At 37.7% G+C, this 25,257-nt stretch overlaps 1 protein-coding gene across 5 annotated transcripts in view; it reads right to left on the minus strand.

Moving 5' to 3' along the window:
* The window catches only part of CPED1 (cadherin like and PC-esterase domain containing 1), a 144,661-nt gene that overhangs the window by 75,840 nt on the left and 43,564 nt on the right, over positions 1 to 25,257 (minus strand). For 4 of the 5 annotated variants that reach the window (XM_041421016.1, XM_041421013.1, XM_041421014.1 and 1 more), the window contains exons 6-12: positions 21,999 to 22,155; positions 20,310 to 20,475; positions 7,618 to 7,760; positions 6,177 to 6,249; positions 4,440 to 4,607; positions 3,399 to 3,527; positions 2,214 to 2,383 (exon numbers count right to left, since the gene is read on the minus strand). In XM_041421016.1, the coding sequence (XP_041276950.1) occupies positions 2,214 to 2,383; positions 3,399 to 3,527; positions 4,440 to 4,607; positions 6,177 to 6,249; positions 7,618 to 7,760; positions 20,310 to 20,475; positions 21,999 to 22,155 (1,006 nt within the window). The remainder of the gene's footprint in view (positions 1 to 2,213; positions 2,384 to 3,398; positions 3,528 to 4,439; positions 4,608 to 6,176; positions 6,250 to 7,617; positions 7,761 to 20,309; positions 20,476 to 21,998; positions 22,156 to 25,257) is intronic. The other variant, XM_041421015.1, reaches the window with a different exon arrangement.

The raw sequence follows: 25,257 nt of genomic DNA on the forward strand, positions 1-25,257 counted from the left end.
TTATGTATGTCCCAGTCATATCACAAGCATAAACTGCATAGAATTGAAAAAAAAGTCCATAAAAAATGTCAAAATTTTTTTTCAGAGTACACTTTAGGTGTAATATCTTCTACCAATACATCTGAGGTGGTCATTTTCACCTAGGCTGTAATTATTTCATTATAGTTTGAGATGAGTCTCTAGAGTTCTTGTTTCTCCAGTGGAAGGAATTCAGAGTTCACTAATACTATTTATGGCTTCAATACTAGTCATATAGATGAAATGAGTTAAAATATGTAGACTAGGAAACATCTTTATATCCTGCCTTCATCCTATGGTGTCATGATCAGTGAATGAAGTAATTGTACGAGACCTCAGTCAGAAGTCACTACTTTTCCCATATATTTCTTGTCTGCTTGAACAGTCAGTTATGCAATCACTAGATTTGATAAATGGAAATACCAGTTTTCCACAGTCAGAGAAATAAGAACTTGTAAACAAATTGACCAAACAGCCTGGCCTTAACTGAAGAAAGTCAGGAAAAGTGTTCTGATATAAAGACTCATCAAAGCTGGGGGGAAAAAAAGTTTAATCAAGGCTCAAAGAGAATGCATACCTGAGTTATTTGGGGAGTAAGTACAACTAAGCTCTTTCTTCCTTGCAATTAATTATAATCACATGCATATCTGACACATGCATCACCCTCACATGCATGTAGCTAAGATTCTGATTTAGCAATGTCAAAGGACATGGTTTTTAATACAGTAAATGAAGAGAATGTTGTTATTAGCTTAGCCATTGCAGAAAAATAAAGAGCAAAGAATCAGATTGGCCTATGCCCTGGAGAAAGGTCAGAGTACTTCTACATATTTATACACACACAATAATGTTGAGCTTGAAGGAGAAAAAAGAGGCCAAGGGGCTTGCTCAAAGTGAGTGAGTGGCACCGCTTAGATTAGAACAGAAAGCTGCTAAAGGCTGGTATGCTTTGATATGCAAACCTAAATATTTCTGCAAAAGGGCAAGGGCTTACATATGAATGCAAACAGCTGCATCTTTGAGTTACTTCTCAGGGGAGTGATCGGAGTGGTCGGAAGTAGCAACAATAATTTAGCACTTTCATGGAACTGTGTATATTTAAAACACTAACAAACAGATACCTAGTACAATGATAAAGTGTAAGTTCCCCTTTACAGTAAAGCAAAGACACATACAAATAATTATCGATTTGCTGAAATTTGCCCAATTCAATGAGGAACAAAATTAAAACTTAAATCTTACAGATGCCTTATATACTCACTACAGCACTCTCCCAGCAAAATGTACATACTAATATCATTCACACATTCATCTTGAGACTCAGTGGAATGAAACATACACATTGTCTAATGTGCCTCTGTCCCCAAGTCCTTGTTTGTAAATCATAAATGTCAGTAGTCAGTATGGCATACATGTATATGAAACATCATTAGCTAAGAAATAAAGAAAACAGAAGACACATTTTGAAAAATTTTATACTAAACATACAGTATACTACGTTTACTCCTTCCTTCCTTCCTTCCTTCCTTCCTTCCTTCCTTCCTTCCTTCCTTCCTTCCTTCTTCTCTTGTTCTGTCATTCCTTTCCACTTTCTCTCTTTCTCTCCTCATGAAATTTAAAATTTCTTGCCAAAATTTCAGTGGATCTAACCTTGTTATGACATCATTTTTTCCATCATTTCACAAGGAGTTAAAATGATGTACTCAGAATATTATGCTTTCTGACCTGTGTTTTATGGGACAGAAAATTTGTAGCCAATGAAAATTATTAATTATTTTAGAAAAATCTTCACCTGAAATTTCATGTTTTCTGTACGGTTTTGCTTTTAATTGGTGCATAAATTAAGACAGTCTTAACTCTGGGAAATGCTCCTAATTTAGAGCTTACAGTGGTTTAGAAAAAAAATGTACTTAACTAATATTTCTTTTAAAAAATTACCATTGTTCCAATTAATTTTTCAATCCAGAGTCCTTCATTTTAGATAGAGAACCAAAACCTGTTCTATTAAGGAACCTAGCTCCTAGTTCTGATGGCCAAATGGCTGGAAGGGCTTTGTATGGGCTGATTGACCTTCATCTCAAGGGTTGCAAGTACACATACATCTACTGAAGGATTAAGCTTTATGATGCTCACTGGAGATATTCCAATTATATAACTTGAGAAACTACCTTCAACATTTATAATAGTTATCTTACCACTCTGAAATCTTTGTATGTGCCTCTTTATTCATGAACTGGAACTGTTGAAGGACACTGGAAAGCAACCAGTGCACGGCCAGGACTGAACTGAACCGCCTCATTGGGTCTAGCATTCGATACAGGTCGCGCAGCAACATTTGGATCTTGGGTGCAGAAGAAGGGAAAAGCTGAGAAGAGAGACACTGATTTGAGACAACACAGTATGATATTTGTAGAATGCAAAGATCTGAAAAATGATCAGAGGATAGTATATACAGCATAGGGCCGGTTATATATTAATGCTCTTTCCTACTTACTTTGAAAAGGACTGTCATGCCCAGCCTTGCAAATCAGGATTAGCAGTATTGACATGGAAGTTGATCTCCTCTGTCTCTGAACTGGCCCTGAGGTTAGCTCAGTTGGTCAGAGAATGAAGCTAATACCAAGGTTACAGATTCAATCCCTGTATTGGCCATTAAGAGTTGGACTTGATGATTCTTCTGGGCCCCTTCCAACACAGATGATTCTAGGAATTCCAGATCTATTAGACTCAATGCTTCTTCAGAAAGTGTCATCACTCTCTATCCCTAATACTCATCCAGGAAGTCTCACAGAAATCCTGATATCACATGCACTTCCTGAACACACTCAGTTGCAAATCCTTTATTTTCTGAATACTCACCATTTCCCTCATTAATTCTGTCTATTCACAGACACTGTTATTCCTCCATCTGTGTTCTTCTCCAAAAAACTCAAAGCATGAAGAAGAGAACATATTCCACATGCTTTGTTTTGCCAGTTTTCCATCTACATCTACTCTCTGATCATGATCTCAGTATTGTACTTTCTCTAGTCTGTCCAGTCACTTGTGCTTTTGCTTCATTGTCATTCTATTTTCTTACCACCTTATTAGTCATTTACATGGTTCTCCTTTTCCTTTCCTTCAGTTTCCTGGTCTCCATTTCTGCTTTAGCTGTCCTGTTCAGTGGAAGTTCAAATACTCTGCTGTATTTCTTTATCTATTTTAAATTAAATTTAAATGATCCACCAAAGTAAAATCAGTGTTACCTCTATCTTCTTGCTTCCCTGCCAATCCAGCCTAATTACATATGCCAGAGACAGCAGAGAATAGTAATGAAGGAGAAATGTTAAGAGATTTACACAAAATATATATCCAATAAAACAAAACCCTATTTATTTTACCAGCTCAAATTGTCCAAGACTCTTCAGCTCCTTTATGAAAGTAGTCATTGAATTTATTTCTTCCAAAGAGAAACACTGCTCATTTTCTCTGTTGTATGTTCCACCCTGGGAAGGAAAGGGCAGCATGTTCTGGTGAAATCAATGTGCTTTCATTAGACCCCAATCCCTTCACTGATCATAGAAACAAGTTAAGCAGCTCTCAGCCAGCCCTAACATCAGCCAGGCAGCTCCTAGAGAGTTCACCCTATTTTTCAGTCTAGAATACAGCAGACTGTGCCCTAGCTTTGTCTAGAAACAAACCCTCAGAAACTACTTGTGTCTGGAGCATGGGCTGGGTAATCATATCACTGCATGTCTGGATGTCTGCAGCTTTCTACCTTATCCTGACATAAATTTAGAACTCATGACCCTGTTTTATCCACATCTGTCCGAGAGGCAAAAGTTGCCTGGACAATTTTGTCCCCATAAGACTTTCAAGCAAGAGACTCCTCAGAAATGAATCCTTAAAAGTTCCCAGACTGAGAGAAATATTGCTGAAAGAGATTTCAGCATCTCAGAAATGGTTTTCACTAGCAAAGTAAAATTTATGCAGATTCTATAAATGCAAAAAATTAAAAAATACTGGAACTGGATCTTGCATTGAGAATTAGACACAAAGTTGTAAGGAATATTATCTGATTCTGATGCTCATGGATCTCCATGCATGGGTTAACAAATTCTGAATGAAATTGTGAAAACACACAGATATTTATATTAAAAAAGACCATTTTAAAAAAGAACGGGAACATTTATTTTTAAAGCTTTAAATATATCTTTCAATCACAGTATTTTTGAAAATTACATCATTTAAGTGTGGATTTTTTACCAAAAAAACCATCAATTGTTCAATATAATTACAGTTTTACTCCAAAGAATACAATAAAAGATGGTTCTGATTAAATATGTCCTTCATTCTATAAGCTGGCACAAACAATTTCAGAAGCACACAAATTAAAACTAAATATTTTCAAATAATAATACAAAAAAGTTGGAGTGAACAACCTTGCTCACAGATGATTCATATATTTTTTGCAAAGCTTCTATGGAACTGGTTGTTGAGGATTCATTAGATAAGAGAAATTTAAATGTATCTTCAAAAATAAGTTCTTTGGAAATTTGGTCCTGAGTAGTCGACTCATTCTCAACTTGGAAGTCAAAGTTTTCATGCACCTGTTGGAAAAAAAATTATAAAAATTTACAGTTTAAATAAAAAGTCCAGTCTTCTCACAGCAATAAATACTAAACTGGGACTCTAAAAAAAAGGCAGGAACAACACAAAATGACAGGATTATAAAACAACAAATGCTGCGCCACATTGTCTGTCACAACTCCATAGCGCAATGTTTGCTGCCCTCCAGTGCACAGAGTGCAGTATTGCAGACACACGTGAAAAGATTTTTTACTGTATTTGATTTGAAATTTGATTAAAAATATAAAATATCAGTTTATACATTAATATAACTCATTAAAAACTCATGTGCTAAGGATTACTACCGAACATCTCTTACTACGGATGAAAGTATAAGTTTTACAATATATAAACACAATTAACAAATTCATGGTTATGACATATGACTAGAACACTAATAAACACAAATATAGCACCAATATGAATAGGTTGTGTGCATACTATAAATTCCAATGGTATACTATTCAAAGTCAATGTTGCATTAGTTATCAACAGCTATTTTCTAAAGATATTTGTTTTTTCAGAAGAAAATACTAAATCCTACCAATTTACTGTAAACTTACAGGTAATGGATAACAGTTGAATTGTTGAATAGTTCTTAACTTCTATACAGGAAGACAAATGTTATGTTTTATTTTTTAAGCTCTTCTGGGATAATTTTTTTATTGGTATGCAATTATTGAGTTGTTATGACATACCACTACCTAAATAAGTCTTCTTAGACTAACTAAAAATATTGTCTTCATGAACTTTTTAAATTCTGCAAACTTTTTTTCATATGTGCATTTTCCCTATGTGTTTAAAGGATTTTTTGTTTCTGAAGAATGCAGAGATTAACTGCACTGTTATTACTAGTCACTTGAACAGATTTTAAGTGGGGATGTATTAACTAATTTTTGTTAATATTTGTATATCATAAATATAAAGAAACATTTTACATACCTAAGCATATGCATATTCATGTGTATACATGAGGTAATGAGAACAGCTGGAAAGCAGTATAATAAGTGCTTCAGGACAGGTTGTTCTGAGGCAGGAGTGCTACAGAAACTGGCAAAAGTCTCATTTCCCTGGTTTTAAGGGCCTTGTGGATCATCCAGGAAGAAGGCAGCACAGTGGAGGTCAAAGCAGGTAATGAAATGATGAAGTACAATCCAATTTATGAAGAACTTTAATTCATATTAAGAGCCAATTGTGGTTTTTTAACTTCCTCCATTCATCTTTGGTCTGTCACATTTAAAACCTAACTCCACTTTCATGCAGTGCTTCCTATGGATTTTGTTTCACTGACATTCATTTGGGGTAATAGTTAATCTTTTAATGTAAACTGAAATGTTTGCACATTTTGATGGTCTGGTGAATTTCATCACAGGAACTCTGACTCTAAAAACTGGTTTCGTCTACAGAAACTCTTCACAATCAGCCAAAATTAACATTAAAGTGTTGGTACATTTCTTAGGCATTTGAGGGTACCTATCAAAGAGGTTTTTCTGCTGTGTTCTTGGTGTAATTTTTTTTGAGTGAAGCAATAATTTGTGCAATTTTCTCACCTTAAGAACTACTGGGTATAGGGACATGCTGAATCCAATATCAAAGGTTAGCATTTGAAAACACTGGCTGCATCTGAAATACAACATAAAAAGAATCAGTTTGTGTGATGTTAGGTACTGTTGTGAAATATAGAATCATAGAATAATTTAGGTTGAAAAAGACCTTTAAGATCATTGTTTCCAATCACAAACCTAGGACTGCCAGGCCCATAACTGAACCATGTCCCATACACAGCAAAATTCAATACACACACAGGTCCAGAGAAGACATGCAGAAAAACATACACACATAGGTCAAGAAACATGTGATACAGACTTAATAAATTTCTAAGAGTCAGCAGCATCAAACATGGAAGGAGTCAGATTGTGAGGTGAGGAAAATAGTGCTATATAAAGGTGGTTTTAATGTTTGACATAGAGGGAGGTAATTTATACTGAAGGGAAAAGTGCCTTTTGAGGAGAGTGAATGAGATCCTGCAAAAGCTTTGAAGGTATTTGGAGGGGAAGAGATGGTGAAACATCCCACACTCAGTTGAGCAAAGAGCTCTGCTGCAGCTATGGGGATGTTTGGAGGCATGGACCAGGAGTTATAAGCAACTCTTGTGTAACACAAACAAGAGAGTCCATTTCATTGGTAAAAAAGGGATTTTGGACCACTGTCAAAATAGCTTCATCCCCATTACACTCCTCCCCTCTTTGCTACCCTCTCCACTCACAATGTAAGCTTTATTCCCAATTTGTGCAAGTCAAATAATGAGCTTTACATTACTGCTACTAAAACACCTCAAAATAGTTCTCAAAATAGCTTAAACACATAAATTCAATAAATAGCAACTTATTTAGTACTTATCATAAAAATGTCAGGGATGGGGCATAACGTACACAGAACAAATAATAATTTTATTTAGTAAAAGTATTACATAATTGAGGTTGATATATGTGTAAGAATTATAACACTAGTAGTAGTGATTACACACAGAAATGTGACTGTTGGTGCCTAAGTATATTTCATAGCATACACTTTATAAAGTGTTTTACAGTGTCTCTTGTTCAGATTGCTTGCCAGAGCCAGCTCTGAACAACCTGGGCTACTCTAGCATTAAATATTTGACATATGACAGAATGCTCACTGAAAGGAAATACAGCTTTATGTATGTTAGGACTAGCCCAGTTGTGAGTGATTTCTGTTAATTTGTGCTGCCTGAAACACTTCATTAGGACAGCATCTGGTCCTAAGTATTCATCATAACCTTTTCACAAACTAGAAACACTGTGAATATTGAGTTGTACACCTTAAATGCAGCATGTCCTTACTTTATAAAGAAGTATGAAATAGATATGGATTTTTTATTTTAAGATTCTTGTATCTTCTGCAATTTTTATTCTCTTCTAAGGAGCTATCTTGACATTAGCATTACAATGACTACCGCAAGTCACTTACTGATTGAAAGAATTTGGTCCTGAGGCAGATGATTTGCTGAAGACCTCAGTTACAAGTAGAAGTTTGTTTATAGCCTCCTTCATGTTGTTGAAGGCTTGTTGGGGAGAACCGTTTCTGAAGAATATCTCAAAAAACCTTTGCAGCTGTGAAAGAGAATACAAGTATTTTTGAGCATGTACAATAAATCAGGGCTTAAAATTGTAAATTAAAAGACTGATAGAAATAAAAATTGCCTTGGAATATCATCTTCAATTCTTATTCATTTGTACAATAAAGTAGAATGAAAAACTCCACATAGCATACTAATAAAGAATGATGTTTTATTTACAAATAAGTATATCAGAAACAAAATCTGTATTAATGGTTTTAAAAATATTGCTCAGAATCTAAGCTGACTTGGATAAAACCTTTTGCTGTCACTGGTTCTAGGCAAAAAACCTCAAAAAAATGCTTGTATCTTCATCAGTGGGAATAGCACACTTGAAGTAAAAGCCTTCTCTTTTCTTAACATACTGTGCCAAGGGCTATCTCACTGGACCATGACTACAAATCCTTACCCCTGGTCAACAAGCTTTAAACAGAGTATAGAAGAAAGATGCTGGGAAAATAATCAGCCACTGCAGCCTGTGTTTTGACCAAAGTCTGCATATTCTGTGGTTTTCAAACTCATGAATCCTCCCAATGGCTTATTTACTGGCCTGCACAGTAATGGCCTCAGGTGCTTTCATCACTCATGCAAATTCACCCTTATCATCACTTCAGATAGAGATTTGGGAAAACAACTGGAGCAGCACAGAGACCCAGTGAAGAGTGGGACATAGGAAAGTTTTGTATAGTGTGTCCTTGGTGCTAAGAAAGGGGCTGCCTTTGAACCATATTTCCATTAGAGTTATCATACAGCACAGATCCCAATTACCATCTGAGCTATGTAAAATTGTTAGATAATAAAGCAGTACTATACTACCAAGGACACGCTTTGACATAGCAAAAAAATATGATCTTCAGAAATAAAGAATGTAAAGTGTATGCAGAACACATTTTATATTAACATTAAGAAAGGAAAATTTTCTGATTATTTCTGGGAATTTCTCTATTATTTAAAAAATATCAGTATATATTTTCTATTATCACCCACTTATACATGCCTCAGTGGGGTAACATGATGGAAGCATTTAGGCTCCTGGAGACAACTGTAGACAACTCCTGAGGACTGATATGCTTGGCACCTCTCTATCTGCCTTGGACTGCTACAGCCACGAACAAGTACCCACAGCAGTTGGGTTACCCAAGCCAGGGCCTTGGTAAAAGTCTGCAACAAAGTTTAATGTGATATTTTAGCTCCAAGACATGATTGCAGAACCACAGGGAGCTCTGGGGGTCATCTGGTCCAACCCCCCTGCTTAGGCAGGGTTATCTACAGTCGGTTGCCCAGAATTGTGTCCAGAAAGCTTTTGAATACTTCCAAGGATAAAGATTTCCACAACTTCTCTGGGCAACCTGTGCCAGTGCTTGGTCACCCTCAAAGTAAAAGTGTTTCTTGATGCTCAGAAGGAACATGCCAAGTTTCAGTTTGTGCCCATGGTCTCCGTTCTGTCACTAGGTACCCCTGTCTTCTTTACAGCCTCCCTTCAGATATTCATACACTTTGATGACAGTCTTCTGGCCCTTGAGAAGCTTCTCCCAGCTAAACAGTCCCAGCTGTTTCAGCATTTCCTCATATAAGGAATGCAGCAGACTCTTAATCACCTTATGGCCTGCACCACCACACCTCCCATCCCCACCCTGGACTTTCTCCACATCCCTCTTGTACTGGAGAGTGTACAACAGTACTCCAGGTGTGCCACAAGGGCAGACTGCCAGCTGGTGGTCAACTAGGTGTCCTAGACCCTTTTCTGCAAAGCTGTTTTCCAGCTGCTGGCCTCCAGCATGTGCTGGTGCCTGAGGCTGCTCCTTCCCAGGTGCAGGACTGTACACTTCCCTGTGTTGAACTGCATAAGGTCCTTTTTAGTCCTTATCTCCAGTCTGCTGAGGCCCTTCTGGGTGGCAGGATGAGCCTCTGATGCATTAGCCACTCCTCCCAGTTTTCTGTCATCAGCAAACTTGCTCACTATACACTCTGTCCAATCATCCAGACATTTTTCAAAGATGGTGAACAGGAATAGACCCAGTAAGGATCTCTGCATACAATGGTGATTCCTGGTGATGTGCTGTGATGTGCTGACACCAGAACTTAGAGCATACTTCTCTACACCCTACTCCACAGTATTTTCTAAAAGTTTTGGAGTCTCACCTTCTGAGCATAAATACTTTCCAGCACACCAGTCTGCACTGGCACAGATGAATGGCTTTCGGTTTCTTCAGGTAGCATATTACAGTTAAATGTAAAAAGCATTTTCAATTTCCTTTTTAAAAAATACTGTGACATTGCTTACAACCAGCCATGGGAAATACTTGAATATGCAGCTAATATTGATCCTCCTTTGCTTTTGCTCTCTTCAGTTTCACTAACTCCATCCAGTTGTGCTGGTAAATAATTGAAGGATAGGAATTTGGTCTGTTTGCCTTCCTGTTCTTATCACCTCTGGTTTTATTTCAACAAGTGGTTGCCTTTCCAAGTTTAACTGACTAAAAGAATGGTGACCCATGCACTGATCTGTGCTGAAGGTATATAGTGCCTGTGACTTTATATCATCTTTTTAGTAAAGCTATTTGAAATGCCAGTAAGGAAAAAAATGACAACAATATGTATGGCTGAAATGATAAAATTAAACTTCTGACTGCAGGAAATGGTGAAGCAAAGGTTTCATGGATAGCCAAACTCTGTTTTTTGGATATTTGCATGATGCTGAAATCTTGCATGATGCTTTAATCAAACTGTATTTCTATACTGTAGAATGTTTTCCATGTGTACTGCAATTCCATGAGCCTATGGGGCAAAGGAGCCCCAGATGCATTATTTGGAGATTATGCAGCTCCTCACATCACAGTCTATTTCATCTCCAAAACAAGCTGAGAAGGAGTCCTTTTTTCCCTAAGAACAACAAAGCTATGTTTCTCCCACAGAGTGGTACAAAGATTAAGAACAAGAAGCTCCACATTTTTCAGATCAGTTCTGATTTATATTCATCTCCAAGGGAAATTGTTCCACTACAGTTCCTTGTTCAGGACAAAACTAGTTAATTAAACTGTTCATGTGAATAAAGAAAAAAGTTAAAATGAAGGCTCATCTCACCAAAGTGGTCAGTTCCTTGCTCAGGACAAGCACAGTTAATTAAACTGTTCATATTAAATAAATTTAAAAAATAAAAAGAAGGCTCATCTCACCAACGTGGGTCTTCAGCTGAATTTTGCAATTATTTCCAGCACCTCTGCCAGATTCTGCACACAACTTACATTCCTGCTACTCTGGCTTGCACCTTTTCTCTAACTTCCTAAATCTCCAGTAGGTATTGAAGGACTAAGTGAGAAGATGTGCTATTGTGCTGCACAGGGAGCATAAGGAGTTGAAGAGTTTAATAAGGAGAGATGGGGATTACTTGAAGGAAGAGCAAGAGGACCATCAGCTCATCTCCCCCCCTCACCATCAATCAATTTCCAAGTATATAAACACAAAGGATACATAATGCATACATTTCTAGTAACAATTGATGAAGACTGGCTGGCTTGCCCTACTGGCACTCAGAGCGTGCTGTTGGCTATTAATAGTCAACTGTTGCCATTAGAACAGGCATTAAAATAAAACTGGCATCTCCAAGAAACTGCATTTTAGTTACAGCTCTCCTTAGCCAGCCTAGAAAAGAAACATTGCTCAACAGGTTCTCATTAGAGGATATCAGGTTTTATACCAATGTTTATTCTAAGCCAATGGCTGAAAATAAATATTTAGTCAGCCTGGTTCAGGACCAATAGAGATGAGATGAATACTTCAGGTTAAATTCCAATTCATTAAAAAATCCCATTTAAACAAGTTCAGATTAGGTTTGACTCCAACAGATGCCACAGGATTTACAACAACAGATAGGAAAAATTTAAAGTGTATGGATTAAGGCTGATAATGTGTGAAAATCTGCAGCAACCTCAGGTTCTTCTGAGTGAATAAAAGTATATGAATGTGTTCAATTGCAAAATATTAAAGAGCTGAAGGTTTCTTCAAGCGACCACCACTGATGCTGTTCCTCTCCCTTTCAGAGGAAACAGACTGCCTGTCCAGCAAAATGCAGCATTGATAGAGTGTGATGAACTAACACCGAACAATTTAAAGAGGATAGAGTAAGAAATACTGCCAGCAATTACAGGAACCTGTTCTGGGGGAAAGCTGACCTCTGGCTGGCCAATTTTTAAGCAGAGGAATAGGGTTTCAATTTTAGTAGGCTGTAAGACTAAATGCAGACATGCACATTTATTTTATACAATAACACCACTATATACAGAATTGCAAGATTTCTCAGAAGCTTGAAGGTGTTCACCCAAATGCTGGACTTATACAGTAGAAGTTATGATCCAAATATTTATGTAATGCCTTACAGAAGTGTGCAAATACAGTCAAGTTACATGGATCAAGTACGCATTTTCTGTAAAGGCGGAATGAACTAGAAATACTTTTCAGATTAATTTAAACTCATTGACCTTTCACTGCCCAATAACTTCTTGTTTTAGGAAAAGCCACTGAGGGAAAAAAGGCCAGTTCAATATTAATTTTATGATACTTTTTCCTTTACCCATTTTGACATCTAGTTTTTAAAATCTGCCATTATTAAAATTAGCCTTATAATCTCAATGACATAGATCCCTCTGGCTCCTCAAAAATAAACTGAATCATCAGGTAAAGGTCTGACACATTGAAAAAATGCAATCTAATTGACAAAGGAATTCTGATTTGCAGACTTCATGCATAGAGCCATGGAGCTTGAAGAGTGGAAGAGTGTGGCACTCACTGGGCTGAATGTTAAGATGACTCTAGTAATTCCCTCAATAAGATTTTCCTCAGGCAATTTTTCTGCCAATTAATTTCTCAGGAGAGCTGCTGGGGCAGCCTGAGGCAGTTACCTGAATGGTCATCTGACGATTGCCTTGAGAAAGAATATAAAACCAAACTGTAGTGATCATTCTGAGATTGCCTTCTAGCTCAATCCTAAACAATCTTGCCTCCTGATGAAACAAACAAGATTTTCCTTAAATAACATTGGGAATGGTCATAAATGCAAACTCAGAATACCTTCCTTTATTGGCTGCACTGATTAGCTCTCTGCTGATTGTAACAAGTGTTCAGAGACACAGCTCACATGAAGAAAATTCTCTCAGGTATCAATATTGTAGAGGAATTCCACACTACAAGACTGCACAAATTATGTCTATGTACAAAGCTAAATGTCTAGGTTCCCTTTACACCTCACACAGATGCTTGAAGAGCATAATTTATGCCATCCTAAAGCAGATGTCTCAAAACAGTGACATTAATTGTAATCTAAAACTGCTTGGTTGCCCTGGAGAATCTAACTGAGACACTGAAGACAGACAGAAGATCTGTCTCTGGAGTGCTCACACAGCCATGGACAACACCACCTGTGTGCCTGGAATATGCAGAACTGTCTGGGATGATGTTTGACTAAACTTAACGATGATACAGAGGAATGCGACCATCAGCAAGTTTAAACAGTAACCAGGAAATTACAAAGTGATTTTTGAAACAAAGAAGTAGTCAGCTTGGAAAATAACAGAAAAGGAGCATGAAAATTTGCAGCAGTAGAGAGAAAGTGAAGGAGTGGAGAAAATAGTGGTAGAGAAAGCAGCAGCCAAAACCTGGTCAGGCATTGCCACAAATTAGCCTGCTGGCACAGCTTCTGCCTAGACTTCAGGGAATACTGGGATGTAAGGATGGGCACAGGTCCTGCGTGGGCACATGTGAAATGAGCACACACAGAGCAGGGGCCCCCACTTCTCCAAGCAGAGGTGCAGAAAGAAGGGAAGCTGCATCCCAGGAGAGCAGGACTGCCTCTAACCTCTGTTGCCTGTGAGATAGAGGTTGGATAAACATGGGTGAATGAGCACATGCCACCGGAGTTTCAGGGAGTATTTATAGAAGGATATTTAGAAATGTGCAGTGTTCAATGAAGTGTTTTAAGTGCCTGGCATAATGATTTATCCCTTCTGTTACTGAAATTGATAGAAGGTATATTATAATTACTGGCTGCCAGTTGACTGTATATCATCAGTTACACACTTCTGGGTTTGTTTAAACTCCCACATCCTTTCCTGTAACTGTGACTCCCCTTTGGAGGCATAGATGAGCTCTGAACCTACCTCAGAGGCAAGGAGGTAAAAGAAAAGAGACCACTACTGAGTAATTCAATGCAATTTTGAGGTTTACATTTTGGGATTTAGAGCATTCCACTTTACATTATTCATGCGAATCGATTCTGAAAGACCCTACTGGTTCCTAGTAGCAGCCTTCAACATGACATGGCAGACAAAGTTATCAGGATAAGAGTTGAAAGTAAGGTTTATGTCTGAGAGGTGAAAGTATGACCTTTGGTTTCCAGAAATTACCATTTTTGAAGTAGCAAAGGGCATACTCTCCAGATTGTTCTGTTGTGCACGGAGCTGTTGCACTCTTTCTGATCAGCTGGATCTTCAGGCTCTCAAGGTCTTACAGTAATTGCCTCTTTTTGAAAATAGCTTGAATAAATTCAATAAATATCTAAAATCTTTCAACATAGGCTCTATTCTCTCGGTTCACTTTTGTACATTCATTCTTCTTACTGGATCTACCTTTGGTGAAAGTTCTTCACTAGGTTCAAATACTTTTGGGTGTAAGTAGCTGTTCATAGGTATAAAATTCTGGTTTACACACAAACAAGAATCTCTTTGATTACATGTATGGAAGTATCTAGATATCTAAAATGTCTGCAAGAATAAAAACTAATTCCACACAGAAGGCTAGGAAGAAGCATACTTAGCAATGAAGCTATTTCATATATTTTCTGCTAGCACAGGTGGACCTTCCTACTGAACAGAGGATATAAAAATAATAAAAGGCCATGTAATGGGAGAAAAATGTACCCATGAATCAGGTACCAACATTTCTAGAATAAAACACACATAAAACAGTTCAGTAATTTATCATAAATTACGTGTTAGCTTCAGGTAGATTTGTTTATTCCACTCCTGATTTACTGTTAGGATGTGCCCTTTCTCTGCAGCTCTAACATGGCACTTGATGAAAGGGGAAATCACATTAGTGTCCAACTATTTTTTACAGTAGATTTCCCAGTTCTGTATATATTTTTCATTACATATGATTTTTAAAAAGATTGTATTAAATTATTCAGAAAAAAATATTCACAAAAACCCCCAACATCTTGCCCCTTAACACTTTCATAACTTAATTACATGGAGAACAAAAGTCCATCTGAGAAAGATTCCTTCTCTCTAAAACTCCTTGCTCCTAAGACTAAGTCCAAAAGCAAAAAGCCACTCACCAGCTTCAGCAACCATGAAATCAGGCTTTTTGACTGAGTCTGAACTAAGAATGGTTTCCCAATTCAGCTCTGACTTATTAGTGGAAAAGTAAAGGTGATTTACTAACAGTATTTCCCAGGTTGCTGTGAGGACCAAAAGTGTATCATCTTGACTAAGGGAAACTGGAATTCAAAAAAAAGAAGAATGAGAAGAGTCAGGGTAGTAGGAAGCAGGTCTAGGAAAGCTGGAAGCCACAGAATGGCATGTTTACAGAGCTGACTGGATCGAACAGCTAAAGCAAGAGGATATGTGAACTAGAAAAACACCAGAGAGCTAAGGACCAGGATAATAGTAGAAAAACTTATGACATATCCACCTGTTGTAGAGGACAATCAGTCATAAGCTCTTACTTAGCTAAATAGGGATGTTCAGAATGAGAAAAGCAGAGAAGAACTCCAGAAAGAATATTATTTGTGCACTGCATGACAGGTTGACACAGATGAATACAACAATAAGGAAGGATTTCTTATTCTTTCTTTTAAGACAATAATTAAGGATATGAAATCAAGTCATGTTTGACTTTGCTTAAGTTTTAAAGCAAACAAATACTCAAGCAACACGTAAATAATCTGTACAGTATCATTGCTTGAAGACATTGCTAAGACCAAAAGCATTCATGAATTTAAAATTCTAGTAGAGAATTGCATGCATAAAAGCCCACTGGAGCTTATTAAACATCAAGATATATATTCCACTTCCATATTTGTGTTTCTAACCCCGCAGGTTACCAGAAATAGATATAGTCTGCCTAGGGACCACTACCACTTTATGTTTGTCCTGTTACAGAGTTTCATGATGCTCTCTTGACTGCCACAAATGGAGTGTCAGACTAAGCATGTCTTTGATCTCCCCAGTCCAGACTGACTTCTGTTCTTATGTCAGTGAAAAGAAAAATTATAGATACCATGAGGAAAGAAAACAGAGATGGCATTATATTATGTCCAGTCTCCCAGAAAGAAGAGCATTACAGCATTCTAACAGAACCTAATGAGTCAATTTAATTTTAGTACCAAGTAAACATGCAATCTAATTGATTAAGAATTGATAATTTTTCTTTTGTGTTTGCTCCTGTAAGTGACAAGGCAGTGATATTAAATTTAAAAAAATTTAAAAAAAAAACAACTCAAAAACCCCCAAACAAACGTAAAATAAAAGAAAAAAAATCCCAAGCCTTTCTGCTGTTTGCAAGCATTTTGCTCTTTCTCTTTATGTATGTTTGCATACTATCTCACTTTAAATACGTATGAGTGATACTTCAAGTAGTACCAAAGCTGGGCACTTGAGGGCAATACTGTAACTTAATTTCCACCATGCTGAGCACTAAGCCAGACTGCCACGTCATATTAAGAGATGGATTTCCTGTAAAGGTGAGGGTCCAGTTTTATTTGCATGTATGTTGATTAGGAAAAAAAATTCTTTACTCAAGTTTCCAAATGCTTAATACACAAAGAGTTTCAGTTACAGTGATTCACACCACAGCAATCTTAACAGCAAACTGCTTTACTAAATTATACTTACTGCACTTCACAACTGGAAAATTACTAAAGAACAGAGTTTCATCTGAGCATATCAAGGGTTATGCAAGAACACCAGTCAAGGAACTCAAGTCCAGGAGGCACCTGTCAATTTTGGATGGGCAAAAGGATGATGGCCCATAGCAGGGGCCACAGGAAGGTGCTGACAGCACAAAAGAGCATCCCCTGATGATGCAGGATGTGGTACTTCTGTCTACAAAAGTGCATCCCTTCACAAAGCACTGGGATCAGGCAGGGAAAGGTTAATGGCAGGGCAAAGGAAGAAATTCACAGTGTGTTAAGCCTTTAAATAATTAATCATAAATTAATTTGGTTAATTAATCTGGTTTGCACACTGGCTTCTACAAAAGAAATAATTATTAGGGGTCAGCATTCTTCTCATACATAATGTTGATTAACACAAAAGTAATCACTGCATACATTGACAGAGACCCTTCCTTTAATTGGTGCAATATGCAAAATACAAATATTCTATTTTATTAATAATTTTTCAACACACAGTCTAAATAAGCAGCTTCCAATTCTCCTCAAAGAAACTGGGCTATTACACAAACCTCATATCTAAACATCTGTGTGGCAGAAAGCCATTCTCTCCCCTGCATCTCTTGCATCTTACCATGCTGGGCCCAAATTTGGAGTCGCACTTTTGTTACCCCTGACTGCACACAAAATCCTCATGCCAGCTCAGGGTTTACCTTCCTTTGCTTTCTGAAATGAAATCTAAAATATGTATAACCCAGAGAAAACCTGGCAACTGGTGAGCAAAACATACTTGAACTCTTCCTGAACTGCCATTTGACCAATGCTTATTCAAGAAATCATTCTGAAGTCATGCCACTATGACTATAAAAAGCAAATATGCATTGCAAAAAATAATTTACCATAATTTACTAACAAAAAGGCAGTGGGGAATGCAGTATTCTTTTATGAAACTCCTGTTTTTTCTTTACACAGTTTCAATCATTGATATCATATAGCTATCCCATCTCCAGGGGTTTTTTTTAAATCTCTCTTTCATTTCTCCCACATTCTAGTAACTCCTAGCAACCCATAAGGCATTGTTGTACATGGGAGATCAAATTTTAAACATACTTAACATACTGAGTTTGTGATAGCAAAGCTAAGTTAACCACAAATGTGGATGAATTTCTCATTAAAAATGTTGTAATTATACTGATACGAGAAAAAAATTCCTGACCAGAGGTCTATACACACTGAGGAGGTCTCTAAATTATGGTACAACATTACTGAAAGCAGATAATCAAGACAATTCTCATCTCTGCATTAAAACAAAAACAAAACCAAAAACAAAAACAAAAAAAAAAAAAAACCCCAAAAACCAAAAAAACCCAAAAAAAAAGACAAAAAGAAAAAAAACCCAAAAAAAAAAACACCCAAAAAAAAAAACCAAACCAAAAAAAAAAAAAAAAACAAACAAACCAAATAAAACTCAGTCTGTTGTGGAAAAGCTCTGGCAAATTTTTCCAGACCAAAGTCTCCCCTCTTGGCATGTTGAGTACCCGGTGGGTATTCTGTCAATCAGTGGAAAAACAGGTCTTGGAGATTCTCTATAGATTATTGACAGGTTGAAGATTCAAAACATGGCAATTTCTATCCTATACAATAGAGCTGGCAGAAACTTGAAGCTTAGGAGCTTTCAGGACCAGGCTTCTTGGCTGGTACAAGCATGCACTGCTCCACTGGCTACTTTGGGAGAGCTGACTCTCCTGGTACTGTCTGTCACACCGGCAAGGGATGAAGAGCTCAATGAAGTTTGTGAGAAACTTGACAAAATGTCTTAACAAAGGATATCAATGGCTGAATTTGCCTTTTCCCAAGTATTTTCTGGTGGGTGACCTGCCTGTTTGCTCTGCATCAAGCACAGACCCTCTGTATGATTTTTCCAGCAGTGCTTCCTAGCCACTCTATGAATTCCCGGTGTCTCCCTTCTGGAAGGTCCCTGCCCCCTTCCATGTTCTTTACAGGGCACACTGTGCTGAAAGGCAGCCTTACACACCCCATTTTCCATCATTTTATTAATTTGCAATTCAATGTCTACATCACTACAAATGTGCTTCTTTCACAAATGGTGCCTATCTTTTGTTATTTTCCACAACTTTGATGAGTTTGTCTGAAGCTATGGGAAAGCATAACGCCACAACAGCAGTAAACAGATTGGAACCACTGTAGATGCACTGCTACTTCCATCTATCATTTTTATTGCTTCTTCAGCTGCCAAAGTGCTCTGTAAATGGTGGCTGGAACTCTGTTCAGCAGACTTCCCTCAATGGGAATTGTTTTCCAGAGCCATATAACAATTACTAATGACTACTAACCTTTAAAGTAGTCTCTACTTCAGCTGCAACAGTGATGCTGCTGTATATTGTGCTATTTGAATAAAAATAAACCAAAACTGAATACCAGGGTTTGAAAGAGAGTGACCATTACTCTTCATAAATGTAAATGGAGGAAAATACATAGCAAAGTAATATATCTCCATGGGCTTCCACAGCTTAAGTGGCGGGGGTGGGGGGGGAAGAGAGAAGTAGATTCAGCTCACCTAATTTTGGCAATCCAGAATTTGGCATGTTCTCTAAGAATGTCATAGCCCATAGAAGGAAGCAAACACTTTCACCAGGAAACTCATTCCGAAACAGTGTTTAAATTAAGTGTGATGATTTGTTCTCTAGAGATGTCTGTTTCTCCAGTAACTAGAATTAGATAATGAGCTTAAACTAGGCACTCCACTTGGCAAGAGCTAAAATTGGCTGATATCATCAACAGTCCTGACAGTGATACCACAGTGATATCAGACTGGTCCAAAGCCATGACCTGCTCCTACCCCAAGAAGGCTACATGGGCAAAGCATACCCATCCTTTAATAGCTGCTGCAGGAGCTGATGTATGCAACCTCAAGAAATCACTGCCACATTGTGACCTTAATTCTTCAAAAGGGAAGAAGCACAACTGTAGCTTCTTCACAAAGAGCTGATGTGTTACAAGCACAGTTCCCTTCTAGAAGAAGAAAGGAATGGGAAGGCATATTTGCTGAGCAAGCAAGATGTGGAGTGAGAGGGGTATCTCCACGCACTTGGAGATGTCCAGAATTAATCTAAGGCACATATGAAATGTCCTTCTTCATAAAATTGAGACCATGGGGGAACCATCCTATCTATGGTATACTTGTATTCTTCCTTCCCATTATTTAGAAGTGCCTGACCCTCCTCTAGTCTGTTTTACTGCACCTAAAAAAGAAATCTAAACAAACTGTTTTAAATACTTACGTTCCCTTCTCACAACACTGTCAACATCCCAGCAAAAGTTACTACTGCATGGCAGCACCCACACTGCTGTGCTCTAGAGAAAACTCTGACCTTGCAACTGCTGTCAAATATGACCAATAAAAATGGGCTTGGACACCTGCAAATCCCAGGCCCCAGTGCACAGGGCAATGCTTTCCTGCTTCATGAAGCAAACCCCTCTTTTTCTGAGAAATGAAAACTGTGCATTAGAAGAATATTCACTGTTGGCTGTGGGCTGCTAATAAAGAAGGAGTAAAATAGAAGAAAGATATTCTCTAGTTTTCTGTCTATGTAATTTGCCTGAAAGATGGAAAACTGAGGAAATTAAATGTTTTACCTTTATGGTAAAATGCTTCTTCTTGGGTGGATGCCAGACAGTAGTGGTTGAATGAATGAATGCCCGCAGAGGTGTTAAGGATGTCACAAGCACATATGCTTTGATGATTACAGAAAAGTCTTGAGCTTTAAGGACATCCTTGTGGTCTGATGTTGATACTTGATTCCTGGAAAGTAATAAAAATATGTAGCATTAATGTAAAAATAAATAATAAAAATATGTAGCATTAATACAGTTCTTTTGCAAATGATCTATAAGAAAATAGTGAAATAGTGAAATTAGTGGAAATAGGAAATTAGCGCTTTTTCCCCCAAGTTAAGCAACACAGTAGGTTAAATCATGTAGGCTGGAACAAAGCTTTACATCAAGTGATTTTATTGTTTTCAGCATTTTTAACTCTTAGTTTCCAAACACAGGAAGCAACTATATTTGGAGGGAGTGATGTTTGAGAGTACATATGGGTAACTGCATTGTGGGAATAATTAAGTATTACAAATCCAGGCTATTCAGAGTGAATGATTAAATCAAGACTAAATTAAACATTAAAGAAATCCAAGCACGTTAAATAACAGAAATGCATAGTCAAGGTACCCTATTTAATGCTGATTTGTAGTGAATTCAGAAGAACATCCCCACCTAGTCCTATGGAAAGACTGTACTATTGTTAGCACTCTCTTCTGTAATAAAGGGACAGAAACATGTGGTGCTGCATACTTCCCCTAATGAAAGCCATATACAATCATTCCAATATTATGAAAGACTAGGATACCTAGAAATAACCTACAGCAAATCAGTTAAACCTAAGAATTCTGCAAGCAATTTTGTTTAAGAAATGACACAGCTCTCTAAAAACTGGCCTACAGCTTCCATAGTACACACAAAGAGAGTCAGCCATAGAAACAGAACAGAAAAAAAAAGCAAATCCAAGAAAAAACCTGTTATTTAAAAGCTCATTGCCTGGGGAAATCTGAGCTATATTTGTGCATATTCACAATGGCGCTATTAATCTGTCTGTTAAAATCTCTGAGCATCAATTTACCTAATACAAAATTCAATGGGAAGATGACTGTAGAAATTACGGGTCTCTAAGACTGATTACTGGTAAAAGACAAGGTGCTCTTCTTCCATTTCTGTGTAATTTTTGGCAATATGTGGCCTTTCCAGACCTCAATTTTGCTATCTGTTAAGTAAGTCTAATAACATCTATCTTAAAGAGAAATTTTTCTCCCCTCTGCAGAATAGCAGGTCCTCAGAACATAAAATTTGTGAAATAGTGCAATGTAGGAAACAGCACTTGATAACAGACAAATTATCAAGTACTTCTTGGTTCTTCACCTTAAGGGGGGATCTCTGTGCAAAGGACTACATGCGTGTGTCTGTGGTAGGGGAAAAGCAGGGATAGGAGCAGGAAACAGCTCAGCCACCATGAGACCTAAATGTTCAGGGGTGTCTCTGGGTCTGTATTTGTTTGTTGAGGTGTTTCAATGCCTCAAAGACTTAGACATTTATACCCAAAACATGTGCAAACCTGGTTAATACAGAAACAAATATTCTGCAAGTATGAAATGCAATACATCCAAGTGCTCCATCTGCTGTGCTCTCCTCTTTTGTTGCATTCTGTCCTTGACTCCCAAATAACTGCATGCTGAAGCGCTGGCAGTTTCTGAGGGTGGGTCGTCAATAACTTACAGCTTTGTGCTCATGCTCTGCTTCCACCAGTGCTGCAGATGGGAGGCACGTGCCTGCTCAATGACTGCGCTGCCCTGGGACACATTTCTTGCAGTGCTGGCCCTTGACAGTCCAGGCTGGCCAGAACAGTCTGGGGTCACAAGTGGGAGCTGCAGGTCTGAAAAAGTACCAAGGGGATGAGAAAGGAAGTCAGCAGAGCATTGAAAGCAGGGGTGGACGCCTGCTGCTAAGGATTAAATGAATAAAACACAATAGTGGAAAGCTACCAACATCAGATGAAAATGTAAAATAACAAATGCTGAGACAATAAACATTTTTGGATCCGCTTCATCTGACCAAGCATCCCCTTCCAGCTGCAAGCTGCAGGCTTTAAGGCTTAGCTGCCACTTCCACTTCAGAGGTGAGTGCAGCAATACTGCATACAAAAAGCATCCCCATTTTCCTTCTTAAAAAAACTGAAATCCTTGATTTCCAAATATAGAATACCAAAACTTACTTCCTCATGGAGCACTAATTACAATTAACGGGGATAAGAAATTTCTTTGAATAAGGACCAAGGGACTTTGCTACTGTAATAACATAGCTCAATAAATAAGCTCATATCCTTGTTTCTGTGTTCACCACTAAGGCTACAATTTGCAGGTACTGAAACCTATGGGAGCCTTAGTTCTGCCACCAAAAACAGTGGGAGCAGGACTGATGTACCACAGTTCTCAAGCTTATTGAGGCATGTGACATTAACAGTAATCAAAATATTGTGATGTGAGATCAGTCAAGGGGTGGAATGTATTTTCTGCTTTTTACCGTGCTTGATACAAAGGCACAAAGCCCTTATGTTGTGTCATTATTTCATGTAGGGTAGTATTCATTAATTCTAACACAGCTCACATTTCAAGTTCTTAAGTAATGGTCAGGAAAAATCAAGCTGTTCAAATTATTCCCAAACCTTATTGCTTTTCTTTTTATTGACATACTGCATTGTGCTATGGTATGAATTTATTTGTAGAGCTTCTTTTCTAAAGCATGCACTCTCAACCTTGGTACATGAAATGAAAAATAAAACTGAAGTTGTGTTCCTGGTGATGAGCTGTAAACAGACATTTAAAGAAAAAAAACTATTCATCTACTCATTTTCCCAGAGAGCCTATTAAAATGACATTGTGATTGTCTGTATTTATTGGCTGTTCATCAGATCAGCTCGGCTCAACCTTCCAGTCTCAGCTGAGATCTAGAACTAATCTAGTCCTCTGCCTTACATGCACCATTTAGCAGGATTAAATGCTCTAATAATTAAAACCAGGCAGTTATTTAATAGAGCACGTCATGCTCAAGTTATATCCACACTGACATCTTTCTGTTGTGTTATGCATTACAACTGATTGGAACTTTGCAAGTGACTACCTGGCTTTTGATGGTACAGAGACAAAAGCAGACTGCTCTGCCTACTTGACTGTGTAGTGACAACAGGAGTAAGACAGTAAATTCCCATTAAGTAATTTATTTAGCAGACTTGTTTCTGAATATGCATAGGAACCAGAACTGCAAAATCAAGTTGTATTTTTTTCATGTCTGACTTGATGTAGACACAAGGGCACTTTAGTATGGCAATTTCTACCCTGTAGACAGACAATGGCATTCCACCACGGCAGTCAGCAATGGTCCCATGTAACTACTCCTATGCATCACTTTAGCCATTTAAAAGAAAGTAAACATTTTACTGAAAATAAGAACATGGCAGAGAAGGGCTGCATAGGTCATTACTCAAGAGAAAGCAATGTGTCTTTTCCTTTTAAAAACATGTTTCTAATTGTGTTGCCAAAGCTACAAGTAACAACTCACAAGACAGAGATTGCAAATAATGAGATGAGGTTTGTGTACCTGTATTTATCCCTCTAAAATGAGAGTTTAACCGTTTCAGGGAAAGAAAAAATATTACTTTGACATTAATTCATTTGCTACTATGCAGTGGGCTATTTCCTGGAGCTGGATATACCCAAGTAAAACAAGTAGGTAGGGACAGATGAAAAACAAAACTTTTCTCGAATTCTCAAATTACAGGGTAGAAGATCCTTAGTATTGCCCTAAGTCATTGCAAACTGCCTCAATTAAAAAAAACAAAACAAAACAAAACAAATAAACCCCAACCAGGACCCCCACTAAAAAAACCCAAAAACCCCCAAACCAAACAAAACCAACAACAACAAAAAACCAAAACAACAAAAAACCACAAACAAACAAACAAACAAAAAAAATCAACTGCCATGTCTTAAGGAAGAGAAGGTTAAACAAATTTCAGGATGACGATGATTTGCACTGAAAACTAAAAAAGGGCAATGCTCATAAATTATGTCTCTTTTATAGAGCATTCTGCTTGTATGGTGCCTTACGTCCCTTTACTGGTTTTGTGTTGGCATTCCCCTGGGAGACAGCACATCACAGGGGGGCTCTAAGAAGAAGTGAGACTGTCACTAGGTGCTTACTCCTTTGAGATGACTCAGAGCATGTACACTATCAGGCAGAGTCAAGAGGGAGTGACAGTCCCTCACTTTGGTAAATCTACTCCTAGTAATCAATGAACATAATTACCATAATAATAAAGAGACATCAGTGGTGTTGAACTGAGCACACTCAGCTGCATCAGTTCTCATGGCAACTCTTCACCTGCTCCAGCACTCAAAAGCAGTAACAGTGTTTATTAGAGCTGTGTATTTGTTAATCAACTTTATCATCAATGAAAATTAGCCTGCAGTGCCTTTACTGTTTGCAGTAATTGCCATGTTTTTCCATCTTGAAAACACTCTACAAGCTGTTGTTAATTAAGCAGTCCTCTTGAAGTATGTAAACAACATCAACATTTTATAGTGGAAGAGGTGAAGCAGGCTCAGCAGTTGATGTGTCAGGCAGCTTGGGAAACCAAGTTAGAAAGAATCCCAGCACCCTAATACCATGTCCAGACTACATCCCCTATTTCAAAAATCCAAATCTTACTATTTTTAATTTATAAATCATAACTTTTGTAGCAGAGTCTAAAGATCAAAGAAAAAAGTAAACAAAATAAGATAATTTTTCTTTTTACAGTGGCTGTGCAGTAATGGAAATGTTACACAAAGAGCTCTTTTTCCTGAGGGGCAGCTGCAGGCTTTGCCAAAAGTACTTTTTGCTGCCGCCATTTTTGATGCTCCAGTGTAAGGCAAAGGACCTATGCCTGGACCTATGAACTGCTTTCACTTTGAAAAAATCACAATTTCATTTCCTTGAA

The sequence above is a fragment of the Onychostruthus taczanowskii genome, unplaced genomic scaffold (assembly GCF_017590055.1).
Source record: "Onychostruthus taczanowskii isolate IOZ18803 unplaced genomic scaffold, ASM1759005v1 scaffold68, whole genome shotgun sequence".
In the NCBI taxonomy this organism is placed as follows: Eukaryota; Metazoa; Chordata; class Aves; order Passeriformes; family Passeridae; genus Onychostruthus; species Onychostruthus taczanowskii.